This window comes from Suncus etruscus, chromosome 5 (genome assembly GCF_024139225.1).
Source record: "Suncus etruscus isolate mSunEtr1 chromosome 5, mSunEtr1.pri.cur, whole genome shotgun sequence".
Taxonomy (NCBI): domain Eukaryota; kingdom Metazoa; phylum Chordata; class Mammalia; order Eulipotyphla; family Soricidae; genus Suncus; species Suncus etruscus.
Genome location: NC_064852.1, coordinates 75787529 through 75801550, shown reverse-complemented (window position 1 = coordinate 75801550; position 14022 = coordinate 75787529). Strand labels below are relative to the sequence as shown.

The following is a 14022-nucleotide window of genomic DNA, read 5'->3' as shown; positions in this document are numbered from 1 at the left end:
CAGGAATGCTGCCAGAGTCCACTCTGTCACTCTTTCAACACATTTAGAGGTATGTGTGGGTACCTGCCAATGCCCTTGGCGCGCTGCACAGAATAGAGGTGGGACCCCTCTGCGGTTGGTTCTGGACACAGCTGCCCCATGCTCCAGCAGCAGCTCACATACTGCCAGCTTTCCTCGTCCTGCGGCCGCAGTTAGGGCTAAAGGGGAAGCACAGAGGAGAGAGTTAGCAGTGGCTCGGAGGCACACTTATGCACACCACTGGCCTGACTCAGAAACAAGGCAATTCCTATGCTCTGATTCTTCGGTACACATGATTCTTTGATAAACCTGTTCTTATCCTTTAATAACAAAAATACGTCTGTTAGTATGGGGTCCTTGAAGATGTCTAGAAACTCTTCTGTTGAGAGGATGAAGTCTAGAGCTCCCCCAATCCCAGCTTATTCTGACTGGACTCTGTGAAAGATCTGACAAACAGCACCCAGAAAAATGACACAGTGTCATGGTCAAAGCCAGCTCCCCAAATGGGGCACTTCTTCAGATCTTTTCTCAGGCCTGATATACTAAATGGCAAAGAAGCTTTAGGGGATAAGAACCACCAGGGGAAGAAGCAAATGGTCAGTCTGATGTAAGCCTGTAGCAGATGATCAGCAACAATTTTCAACCATGTGAATGCACCATTCGGAAAGTAGATCCTAAAAGGGATCATCTATGCCCGCTAAGGCTGTGTGGGCAGGAGACTCAGATTGAAGATAGTGACAATAATTTTTTAAATTTTACTGTGGGTTCAGTTTGTTTGGGAGCAACACTATGTGCTTAATCCTGGCTCTGTATTCAAGAATTACTCCTGGAAGGCATAGATTGGGACCATGTGGAGTGATGGGTTGGCTATGTACAATATATCCCTTTACTGGTCTTAACATATTGATGCCAGTGTGTATCAAGGCATACAACTGCCAGTTGATGCAATTTGTAGCTCTGGCATCAACATGGTAAAGCAAGAAATTAAAATTAAATTAAAATACAGCACAACCAACACACACTCAGAATCCTTGACCTATCTGGGTTCTTTAGCCTACTGTCATCAATTTCAATCAACAAAAGCTAATTTATTACCAGTAAGTGAAGAATGCATGACATCATTCCTGTTTTCATGGAATTTCGAATCTGTAACAAGCCAAGATCTGGGAATGAGAAAGTCAAAGCACAAAAGGGGCTTAAATAGTAGCAGTCTCAAGTGCCGATTGTGTGATTCTGGGAGTGGAAGTGCTGGGTCAGCCATGGATAAAGCAGAAAGAGAAGGCAGAGCAAGTGTTTTCCTGATGCCCCAGATCAGCAACTGTGCCTCCCTGGTCCCATTTAGGCTGTGATTCTTATTTTGGGGATGTTTTCCTTTGGGGTCACACCCTGCTGAACTCTGGCACTGCTTGAGAAGGGTACCAGAAATGGAATCCAGAGTCATACATGGAAGATGAAAGCCACATTCCCAGAGTGAAGTTGCAGAACAGTTAAAACCAGTTGCCCCTTCTCTGTCAAGCAGAGTCGCCCCTAGAGGAAAGGACACAGCAGGCTTCAAGAACTTTGTTGGACAAGTTCTCCAACAAAGCAAACTAGAAGGGGCTTAGAGAGGGTGGAAGTAAGGGTTCCCAAAGTCACATGCTACAAAACCAGGAGCCAAGGCATAACTGCCTATACCACAGTAGACTACAATGGTCCCTGCTGCCCTGGGACATGCCCATCGTTTTGGGCTTCATTTCTATTTTTGTTACGTTTTTTTTTAATTTGATAATTCTTAAACAACCATGGGCCCTTGAATATTTATGAATATTATCTCCAGTGGATCATTACACAACATGTGAGGGTTTCATGAGGTTGGAGATCTGGACACTTGAATCAACTATTCTGGGATCTCTCACCCCTCTTATCAGAGGATCTTGTGACATGAACCAAGGGATGAAAGAATAGCCTGCATGTATGCAGGGCTGCATGGAAAGGAAAGCAGGCAGGATCCTTCAATTTGATGAGACTGAAGCAGCTGATCTACCGGAACATCTATCCTTTCCTAATGTGGTAAACAAATGTGCCTGCATTATACATGGGCATCTAAGTCGGGATGTCGGCAGCAGCTGCCACCGAATTGCTACAACAGCAGCTCATCGGAAGTGACAGCTCAGCACTAAAAATAGGGTTGAGTGTTCACAGAGGCGCCAGAGGGGCCAGGGGCAGCAGAGGAGTGGACAAGAGCGCCACCCGGGCTCTCCCTTCATTGCTGTGTGGTTGGTGACTGACCTCATATGGAAGAGGTGTGGACTTCTTGCTGGGCCTGTCAGCCTACAGCCGCACGTGAGCCACAGGCAGGTCCAGCTCCCAGTGAAGCTGCTGACAAACAACAGGACCTGTCTCTCCTTTGCTCTCTCAGAGTGGTTATTTTTGGCCCTTTTACTCAGGACCCCAAGGCTAGAGTGCATCTCAAGTTTCTGAGGCCAGAGGATTTAAGGATACCATATTCGGAAACAAGGGAGCCTGTAGCATAGTCAACCACATATTTAAACAAACAAACTCAAGGCACAACTCAGTTCAGGAATGCCAAGCATTCTGCTGAGAGGACGACCTCTGCGCAGATCACCAGACATTAATGCGGGTCAATGCACCCCACCTGACCAGGAAATAAGAGAGGTGAAGGGACTAGGGCTGAAGAAAGAGTGATGGGCTGGGGGCGATGCCTTGTTCTCCAGCGAGGAAAAGTCAAGCTGAACGAGGAAGATTTGGTATGAACTAGAGGCTGAAAAGCAAAGTGAACATGGCACGTCTTTAAGATTCAAATTGTACACTATTTTTCTTACTTGCAAAATTAAAGATGCAAAAAACTCATAGATGGCAGTTTTATAATCAAAATCCCCCCCAAAATGCACTTTATTCTCTGATGATTCTGAAAGCATTTACATATGCAATTTTTCAGTCCTGGTTTCAGAGCACACACAGCTTTGTCATGGCTGAAGTTCATTTTAAGAAAACTCAAGTAATGCACAATTCTGAACTGACTAAAAATTGCAGTAAAAAAAATTTTTTTTTAATGGTTTGGGCCTGTGAGGTAGCTCAGAGGGCTGGAGTGAATGCCTGGGGTGGGGAGGCCTAGGGTTCTATTCTAGCACCATGTGGTCCCTTCCATATCAGCACTAGGATGAGTATTGCTGAGAGTGGCCATGGGTCTCCCTGAATATTGATTACGAGACATTTCCCCTCCCCCCAAAAGAGACTGCCTGCAAATATAATTTATGTATTAATGTTCTGAGGGCAAAATTTGATTTCTAAAAACTTCAAGGCACAGGGCCTTGAAGGAACTGGACAGTAAAAACATCTTAGGTAGGGCAGATCTGTAGCTCACAATCCTGGGGATATGGGGTGCTCAAGACTTTGACCACTTTATTCTTATTTTTGGTTTTTGGGCCATACCTGGTGACGCTCAGGGGTTACTTTTGGCTATGCGCTCAGAAATCACTTCTGGCTTGGGGGACCATATGGGATGCCAGGGGATCGAATTGTGGTCCATCCTAGGCTAAGGTGGGCAAGGCAGACTCCTTACAGCTTGTGTCACTCTCCAGCCTCAATGGACCACTTTCTCTCTCATTGACTTCTGTGCCCATTTCAGAGATCTGTGAGAAATAAAACAGATCTCACAAACACAAGTGACTCCCTACTTTCAGACAACACAACCATGTTTGTTTGTTTTGCTTTGGGGCCATACCCAAAGGTGCACAGACTTATTCTTTGTTCTAGACGCAAGACTTAGGTGAGGAGGTGATGGGGGTACCAGATGGATATGAATCCAAGTCAGCCACATGCAAGGGAAGTGCCCTAACAGTGGGACCATGCAGACAAGTACATTTTTAACATGCTGTTCAAAGACCAGATTACAGGTCAATGTCAGTAGCTACCTGCTAAAAGGTCATTAGGGACTTAACAGTGATGGGGGCTGGGTTGTCCCACTGAGGGTGTCAGAGATGAGAGGAGCAATTAATTTTGATGGAATGAGAGCAACACCCTTCCTTCCAATACGAGGTCAGATAAGGCCCCTCCGCAACCTTCTAAGAACAGGGACCAAGTTTACAAAAGCCAGATTTCACAGCTTGGTTCTGTCTGGCATTTCCTTCCCTCACCAAGGGAAGGGGAGGGGGCCTCCATTAGACAGAAGAACAAACTTCCCCTAGCTCTAAATTAAATTCTCCTCCACAAAGATGGGGCATTTTTTTTTGATGTAATACACAATAATGTAAAGGATAAAAAAAAAAAGAAAAAGAAAAAACACAATGAAGGTTACTATTACTGAAAAATGTCATTGTGTTGGAGAACACTAAGCTTCCTGTATCCCCACCCCAGACTGAGCTGAGCCAGGATAGATGCTACCTGGTCCCCTCAGGAGCAGGAAGGTCAGTGCTGCTAAATGCACTGAGGACACAATCCTGATCGCTCTGCCCCTTCCTGACAGGCTCTACATGAGCAAGTCTCTGGGGGTTGTTGCAGGCATGAGGGTTTAAAAAGAAACCTGTATTGTGTGACAACAAGCCTAGGATCCCAACATTATACAGCCACCCCTGGCATCTCAATTGTTCCCCAACGAGCTGTAAGAGGCTAACACAAGGCAAGAGCTGAAGCACCAGAACATTCTGTATGTGCTGCACATCTGCTTGTAAAGACATGCTGTGATTACTGTGTGGATACCACATTGCCAAGGAATGCCAATTCACTGAAGAAATATAATGTGCAACTGTCACTGGACAGGCCTTCACCTGCCACACAAAACCTTTTCTATCCTTTCTATCTGTAAAGCAACTGCAAAGTCACAGGAAGATTCGACTGCTTAGACATCCACTGGGATAGTTGATCACACAGCATGCATCATACACAACAAACATAAGCATATATCAATCATCTATTATAATAAGCATTAACAATTACCACAACCCTGGTCTTAACAACTGTCAAACACACATCTGCTGAGCTCTATGCAAAATACCGTGGATGAATTATTTAGTTTTGACAAGTATTTTTTGAACTGTGTCCATTTTATTCAGTTGAAGGAACCAAGTCACAGTGGTGACATCATCTATGCCAAATAAGAGGTGTTGGAATTAGGAACTCTACCATGAACTCTCAGTCAAAAAGGGAAATCATGACAGCCCTGTATAATATACTAAAATATGTCAAGTGCTTTCCATATGATAATTCAGGTCACTTCAAATTCATACATTTACTTAATACGCATCTAAATTCTCTAAGGTGAGTACTACTCACCCCGATTTGATGGCAAAAATAAGAACTAAGAAGTTAAGTAACTTGCTAAAGTAGGAAGCACAGATAGAGGTCGGTATCCAAGTTCTTAAACCCTAGACTGCTGCCTCTATGAAGTTCCCTGAAAAATATCTAACCAGGGCCAGGGATTCACTCATAGGGCTGGAGCTCATACTATTTTGCCAGTGGGAGGCCCAGTTCCACCTTCAGCATCATACAGAACCCTTGGCATGCTTGGAGTGACCTCCAGAGCACCACTGGGTATGACCCCCAAACCAAAATAGACAGATGGGGAAAAACACTTAATCAGACTGTGAGTGTGGTTTTAGAACAAAAGCACCATAAAACACTTTCTTTTCCTGAAGATCTGATATACCAAGGAGAATAATATTCCATGACGATTATCTATCTGTGCTCCTTTCAGATAACACTCTTTTCACCACTTCCCAAAAAGAAGCTCAGAAAAGTAGCCAGTCAGGACCTTGAGCTTGGTTCTAGGATCCTATTCATGACCCAAGCCCTCTTCCCATTTTTATATGTGTTCTTTCAAGTATGCCTTCTCATTTCCTTTGAGGAATACACTATAAATAAAACAAATTTCATTTAAAAGCAATTTCCCCAAACATAGACAACATAAATCACATTTTATCCAGAGTTTGTTCTAAAAATCTATCAGAAGATCACAGTGCTGAACAGCTGTCATTTCTAAAGTGTGCATAGAATGCTCCCGGTTCTGACAGATCTTCCTACACTCCCAGTTATTTTAAGCATGCACAAGCACTGTTCTGGTCTCTCCTCAGAGGGCTGAGCATGTGTTGAGGTAGACATGGCTCAATGCAGGAGTTTATGTATGGATAGTGCAAAAAAGAACTTTTCAAAATGCAGTCTAAGCAAGCTCACATCCACTATCAGAAGAGGCAGAAATAATATAAATATATTTCCTAGGAATCTGAGAGAAGGAATGATTTTTCTGTATGAGTGCAGGTGAACCACATATGGTCCTTGCAGCACTGATTGATTCTAAGAACAAATAGCAGTGTTTGTAGGTAAAGAGGCACTAAGTCACCAGCAGGTAGACAACTACAACTCTTTTATGTCAAAAGCAGGGTCATGAATGTTCATCAGCTTATTAGGAAGGACCCGGTTAAAACACCATGGACTCTATAATCTTCAAAAATAAGAAGAGGGGCCAGAGATAGCACAGTGGGTAGGTTATTTGCCTTGCATAGGAATGATCTGAGTTTGAGCCCAGGCACCACTTGTGGTTCCCTGATTCCTACCAGGAGTGATCCGTAAGCACAGAGCCAGGAGGAAGCCCTGAGCCAGGTATGTTGTGCCACAAACACCCCCCCCCCAAACAACCCAAATAAACAAAATAAAAAAATAAAACAAGCCAAAAAAAGAAAGAAAGAAACAAGAAAAAGATAATGAGCTGAGTTTAGGTAAAGTTTCTTTTACCTAAACTCATTTGCACTTGAGATGTGCTTGGTAGATTTTCCTTGAGCTCCAAGCCTTTTGCCCCATCCACCCTGTAGGACAAGGGACAAGGGTCGAAGGCTGATCTTTGACTCTCTTCCCAAAAGAGAAGTGGCTTTAAGAACCTACACATCACAGGCAAACCTAATCGGTCTTTGAGAGAGATACAGGAACAGACCAGTCCCTTTAGTTCTCACTCCCAAATCCCCCTCCACTGTCTGAGTAACCCCATATCTGTTGGTTTACTGATACCCTAATCAATATTCATACTCCATCCTAGAGTGCGATCTGGTGATGAGATATTGAATTATTCCCTACTTGGTATTCCTCTCTCACCCTAGGGTGGGGCCTGATTCTTGTCAGTAAAAGTAGGGGTCTGAGGAAGGCAGAGGCTCATTCTTCGGTCTTCTTCCACTGAGCTGTGTTCATTCTTAGGAGCATAAAACTTGGGTGGTTGAATTCCTTGCATGAGTGCCCTTTCTTGTACCACTTCACTGGATGGATTATTTCTTGCATCAACATTTGCTTCTAGACCTGTACTTCACCACATCCTCGCTCTTGAGCCCTAGGTTCCACTAACCTCTTTACAGAGCCCAGCCTGTCCTGCTCCAATGTCCAACTCTGCCTGTCCCTCCCCAACAAAGTCCTGTCCTGGAGAAGCATCTGTCTCTTGTGGAGGACACCTCCTCCCTCAGGGCCTTGAGGCACTTTCATACTTTTACCTCTTTGTTCCAACAGGAAAAAATCCAGTTCCACTCACTTTATAAAACAAACACTGGCCAATGAAGGAATAACTTGACAAGAATATTTCAACAACAGTTTTGTTGGCAGTTTTGGTGAGATGCTCTGTATCTCCTAATTGAGTATCAATAGCATTCTACCTAGCTCTTCTCATCGAGATACATTTTACAAACTCCTTAACATGCACATTCTCCACGTGCCCTAACAAGATGGACAAATGTATTTCCTTCTAGTCTTGGACCTGAAATGCTGCCCTGATATTTACATGTGAGTGCCAAAAATCAAGTCTAAATTTTACTTTAAATTACCATCAAAGAATGGCCCTTTCTCCAAAATACCTAAGGTAAAATCTGAATGAACAAAGGATCATTTTTAACCCAACAATAAGGCATCTTGTTCTCTGGGGCATGTGGTGTAGTGTAACAGTCCAGTGGTCCCCAGCCTAGATCTATCTGCAGTTGAACTGCAGGTCTCCCCTCCATGAGTACAGGCAAAGTCACAGAGTTGGGAACTGAAGCAGCTTTATGAACACAAGGAGAAAAAACTGAAAATACCAAGGAGGAAATCCAGCCCACTGCTCAGCTTTATAACTCAGTAAGGAAGGACACAGGTGTGAGAACCCCCTTTCCCAAGACCTAAACCCAGCTGACAGGCTGTGCCTGAGCCTCTGTAACTGAAAAAGTTCTAGATTCTGGGGCCGGAGAGATAGCATGGAGGTAGGGCGTTTGCCTTGCTTTCAGAAAGATGGTGGTTCAAACCCCGGCATCCCATATGGTCCCGAGCCTGCCAACAGCGATTTCTGAGCATAGAGCCAGGAGTAACCCCTGAGTGCTGTTGGGTGTTACCCCCCCCCCCCCCAAAAAAAAGTTCTAGATCCTATCCTATCAGGTTTCAGAAGTAGTTCTGAATTTTCTCAGAGTTAGACCTGTGACTGCCATATGCACGGGACTAAACTGCTCCAACATGCCAAAAAAAGGTAGGAAGATTACAGAGAAATAACCTATTTGATTTAGAGTCAGGAAAATCAAACCTTTTGAGAAACAGAGGCAAATCAAGTTCAATGAACAGAAACATAATATTCACTATGACTAAACTTCTTTAGACAGTACTTAAGAATTACAATATGTGACCCACAAAACTAGCAAGAGCATAAAAGAATCTATCATAGAAAGTACTTCTAATTAATGGCTGAGCCCAGAAAACACTGAAGGAAGAGGTAGCCCTTTGGGCAGGGACAGTCAGGCTTCCTCCTAGTGGGGAAACCTAGGCCCAATTGTGCAGATGGAACAGCTCTAAAGCTGTGGGAGGCCTCTAAGAGGCAGCTAGTCCAGGTGAAATGGCTGCTTATGAACAGTGTGTGGGCACAACTCATGGAGAAGGGTTGGCAGTCAAGTTAAGAGATACAAAGGACATAAAGGTAGGGACAGTCATTCTGTTTGATTGCTTAAGTTTTGTTCTCAAAGATACAATTCAGGACCGGAGTGATAGTACACAAGGTAAGGTGCTTGTCTACACATCGCCAACCCAAGTTCAATCCCAGACACCCCATATGGTTCCCCAAGTCTTCCAGGAGTAATCTCTGAGAACAGCCAGGAGTAAGCCCTGAGCACCACCAGGTGTGGTCCAAACAAAACCAAAAACAACAATAAAAACAAAAACAGTTCAGCCTCCAATACACTCTAAACACATGTGCCACGTGGATTATTTTGGGAAAAGGAGCAAAGGAAGTACAGAATCCAACTAAAACCTGTGCTGTGATGGATCAAATAGACCAGATCCCCTCTAACAATGACAATACCTAATTGCTTTTGCCAAGCAAATGCCCCTTAGACTAAAACCACACAGCTTTATTTTCTGTATTTCTCCTGTTAATAGTCAGCACCTAAGTTACAAACAACTAATCAGACCTCTGAGTACCAGGCTAGAGAGCACAGAAGGAAGCATTTCCACCATCATAGAAAGTTCTATTCATAAAAAGAGGAGCTAAGACACAGGGCCATTTCTATCCTCCTACAGCCCACACTATGGTAAAAGAACCTTTTAACCAGTTACCAATATCAACACCAAATCTCATAGAAGTAAAGTCCCATGAGAAGGTTGGAGGGAAAGTTCAACGTGGCCCAGGAGTAAAAGGCTTTGCTCAAAATACAGGCCTATGTGCACATAATATATCAAATGTTGGGTTGAAGAGGAAACTCAATGGGTTGAGTGCACGCTATGCATGTAGGAGGCTGGGTTCAATCCCAAATATCACCTGGTCTCCTAACCACCACCAAGTGTGACATTAAGCTCTGTTAGATATAGCCATAACTCTCCGCCCCCAATTAAAAAACAAAATTAAAGAGTAAATTCTGAAATAAAAGGACCTCTATTTCCTCTACAAAAATGTAAGAGATGGAGCTAAAGAGACAGCACAAAGTTTAAGGTATTTGCCTTACATATGGTCATCCCTTTTTGATCCCTGGAACCACATTAGGTACATTAGGTACTCTGAGCAATGCTAAGAATGCACCCTGAACACAGAATCAGGAGTAAGCTCTGGGGCATGGGTCAAGCGTGGCCCAAATACCACCATGACCACAACAAATAAAAAAAGTTGTGTTGGAGACCAGCTCAAAGGGCTGAAATGCAAGCTTGGCATCACAGGGTCCCAGGTTCTATCCCAAGCACCTCTTGGCTTTCTCTGGCACTGTTGGGAAGGTAGTCCTTCACCCCTAAAATAAAAAGCTCTGAGCAGGAGGTCATAAGTGCAGGGGCCCATCATCTCAGCTGGAGATGACTCCTATCAAATTGACATGAAACTCAGTGAAATCATATTTCAAGGATGCCAGCAGATCCTATTACCCCACACACTCCCAGGATACTGCAGCATCCCATGGTCCCTCTTACATTGCCGACTGCTGACATTTTGAAACTACTTAAATCTGTGAATGACATGAAGTAAAGACTTGGGCAACCCTGAGGGCACAGGGCTAAATGGACATACACCAGATTCCATCTTCTTCCCTGTTTCCCCAGAGTAGCCTGAAAATTATTGGATTCTGGTTTCTCAATGGTCAGATTCTTTACATCCAAAGGATACAAGAAGCACCTGTTCTCAGAGGCAGATGCACAGATATAGGCAGAAGAGAAACTCTCCCAAAGCCACAGACTAGTCTGCAAGTTTGTGAAAAGCAGTGGGCTAACTGTGATGAGGCAAAGTTACTATTTTAGGAAAAAGTTCTAAAACCCCGTTATACTTTCTGGTCTCTGTAATTCCAAACTAGGAATTCCCCCCACTCATCCACCCACCCAGCCCCACACACCACCCTCTAGGGACAGGCCTGGGTTAATGTAGGTGTGATGCAGGGTGTCCTAGGGACCAAGTTGTCTGCCCCCTGGCTGTCAGCTGTGATTAGATTTCCAATCTATCACAGACATGGAAACTACACTTCTGCAACACAAAAAAGCTATGATGGGATCACAATCCTGGCAGGAAAGTAGAGGATTCCAGGGCACAAAGCTAGCTTTCCCAATTTCTGCAATATGGTTGCCAATAAGAAATGATTGGTAGTTGTATTAATAACAGGGTGTAGCTGCGCGAAAACAAGCTGTTCAAAGATAGGAAGGTGCACCAAACCAACCGCCCCAGCCACTACATAGGAACCCCATCAGCTAGTACTGTACAGCCAAACTTTTTATAACTAACCGTGTATTGAGATACAAGATGAAGAGAAATAAAGGTTCCAGCAGTTCCATCATCTTCCAATACCCTGCCAAACAAGCTCCTTTCCAGAGTGCTTCAGACACAAAGCACTACTGACCACACCCAGGAATGAGGACTAACAAAGCCAGGAAGCAAAACAATGGTCTGTGTCCCTGACAAGTAAAATAGAGCTAGAGAGAATGGCTCACATCAGCTTTCGGCTGGAGAGACAAGTCCCTGAGCTGACCTGAGACCACACCAACAGTCTCACACATCCTATTCCAAGAGGCCTGGTGGGGAACAATGTGGACCCTGCACACAAACCTGCAGTTCATACAATCATCACACATCACACATCAGTGTGGAGCCTATATTGGCAGATGCTCTGGAACTTAGGAAAGATTTCTAAATTTCTAACCTGTAAAATAGGAGATTCTAAAGTGGTAACATTGGTGTGGTAATTTTTGAAGGAACCTGAAAAGTACACAAAGACATGACAGGTGTTTTGATTTTTTGCCTTTTTTTTTTTGGACACAAGTGAGGTGGTAGCCTCTAAGTCTGGGAAACAGTGCTTCACTACTTCCTGTTTTAAATTTTAAAGACCCTAACCCTGGGCTGTAAACCCAGCCTAACACAGGCAGAGGAAGGTGAGAAAACTGCTTCTTGAGTTTTGTCTCATCTACCGCTGACCTAGCAGGCTACCAAGAAAGCAGATACTGAAATTCAGATCTGGTCATAGGAAACAAAAGTGAATGAGCAACAGTGCCCTCATATGCAGTCCTTTTCCTTCACAGGAAAAAAAAAACGTCAATGCCACTTTTAATACATGTGCTTAATTCCATCTTTGTCATAGGTACCTCCCTCAGAAAGATTTTGGACAGCTTCTCATGATGATGGTTTTTCTTGAAATAATCTAGGTTATTTGTTAAGAAAATATCCTAGGGCAAATCTTGAGTTCACCCTAGACTGAGATATTGAGATTTATAAAAATAATTAAAAAAGACACATTAACCTTAGGTCCAGTTTCTGGCACAGAACTCATAATTCCCCAGGGTTTCTCAAGTGTGACAAAGGCATCTTTTGTTATGTTGATAAGGAAATAACATGGGAACCATTAAGGAAATCCTAGTGGTCAGGAGAACCAACCATATGATGAGAGGGTTAGACTTTCCCCCAGGAAAGAAAACTATCCTGGACTATAACTCAACTGCCTATGGTCAATGAGTTAATCAGTCATTCCTTTTTTGGGGTGTGTGTGTGTGTGTGTGTGTGGCACACCCAGGGGCACTCAGGGTTTACTCCTGGCTCTTGGCTTAGAAATTACTCCTGGGGGCCAGAGTGATAGCACAGCAGTAGGGCACTTGCCTTGCAGAATAGACCTAGGTTCAATCCCTGGAACCCCATATGGTTTTCCAAGCCTGCCAGGAACGATTTCTGAGCGCAGAGCCAAGAGTAACCCCTGAGCGCTGCTGATGTGACCCAAAAACCAATAAATAAATAAATAAATAAATAAATAAATAAATAAATAAACAAACATATTTAAAAAAAATAAATTAGCCCTGGCAGGCTCTGGGGACCATATGGGATGTTGGGAATTGAACTCAGAAGGGCCTATCCAAGACAAAGGGCCTACCTGCTATGCTATCCACTCAGGCCCCTAATCATTTTTTTTTAACTTTATTTATTGATTGGTTGGTTGGTTGGTTGGTCGGTTTCTGGGCCCATCCAGCAGTGTTCAGGGCTCACTCCTGGCTCAGAAATTGCTCCTGGCAGGCTGGGGGACCATATGGGATGCCAAGAATCTAACTAAGTCCTTCTTGGGTCAGCCTCATGCAAGGCAAAAGCCCTACCGCTGCACTATCTCTCCGGCTCCTCTCTAATCATTCTTATATTACTGATACCTCCTTAAAAACCCAAAGAATTCTGGTCTGGAAAGCTTCCATACTGAGAAACTATTGTACTACAAACTGATAATTTCGTAAGTAATTCAGTCTAGCAAATTAATTGAACCCTAGGAGAGGATTATGGGACCATCTGATTTCTAGCTAGCTAATCAGAAATTCAAGTGACCTGAACTTTGGCTGACATCTGAACTGCTGGGTTGTACTCCCAATTCTTGTAATATGAGATGCTATGGACTGATTGAGTTGAGTTATAGAACCCCAGATGGTATCTAGATAACTGCTGGGTGATGTGGAGGGCCACCCCCCTCTTTTGCCTCCTGCAAAAATAGAGAATTGGATGCAAACCCCAAAAGAGAAGGAATTCAGAGAATTCAAACTGGGCATTATTGAGCAAGAAAGTCTTACCTTATTTAATCTTTACTAGGGTCCAACAAAGCTGATACAATTCACCCAACTTTATGAAGAGGCAAAGGGACTTGTCTTACATGAATCAATAGGCAATGAAAGGTTACACAAATATTTGGTTGCATCTATTAAAAATCAATTGCTAATGTGAACTCTTATTTTTCCTCCCTTTTCTTGGGGGGGGGGCTTTTTTTGTTTTGGGTCATACCCAGCAGTACTCAGGGGTAACTTACTTCTGGCTCTGTGCTCAGAAGTCACTCCTAGCAGGCACCGGGGACCATATGGGATGCTGGGATTCGAACCACCATTTGTTTAAATCAGCTACATGCAAGGCAAATGTCCTACAGATGCGCTATCCCCTCCTCCTTTTTCTTATGGGTAGTTTTGGGGGCACACCTGGTGTGCCCAGGGCTTACTCCAGCCTCGTGGCTCAAGAGATCACTTCTGGCATTGCTTAGGAGATCATACTGATGCCAAGGATCCACCTAGGGTGGACCACATGCAAAGGCAAACTCCTTAACCCCT

The 14022-nt window shown here is 43.8% G+C and overlaps 1 protein-coding gene across 1 annotated transcript in view; it reads right to left on the bottom strand.

Moving 5' to 3' along the window:
• Positions 1-14022, bottom strand: part of TANC1 (tetratricopeptide repeat, ankyrin repeat and coiled-coil containing 1) — a 158327-nt gene that overhangs the window by 12018 nt on the left and 132287 nt on the right. The window contains exon 18 of the mRNA XM_049773092.1: positions 64-197. Coding sequence (XP_049629049.1) covers positions 64-197 — 134 coding nt within the window. The remainder of the gene's footprint in view (positions 1-63; positions 198-14022) is intronic.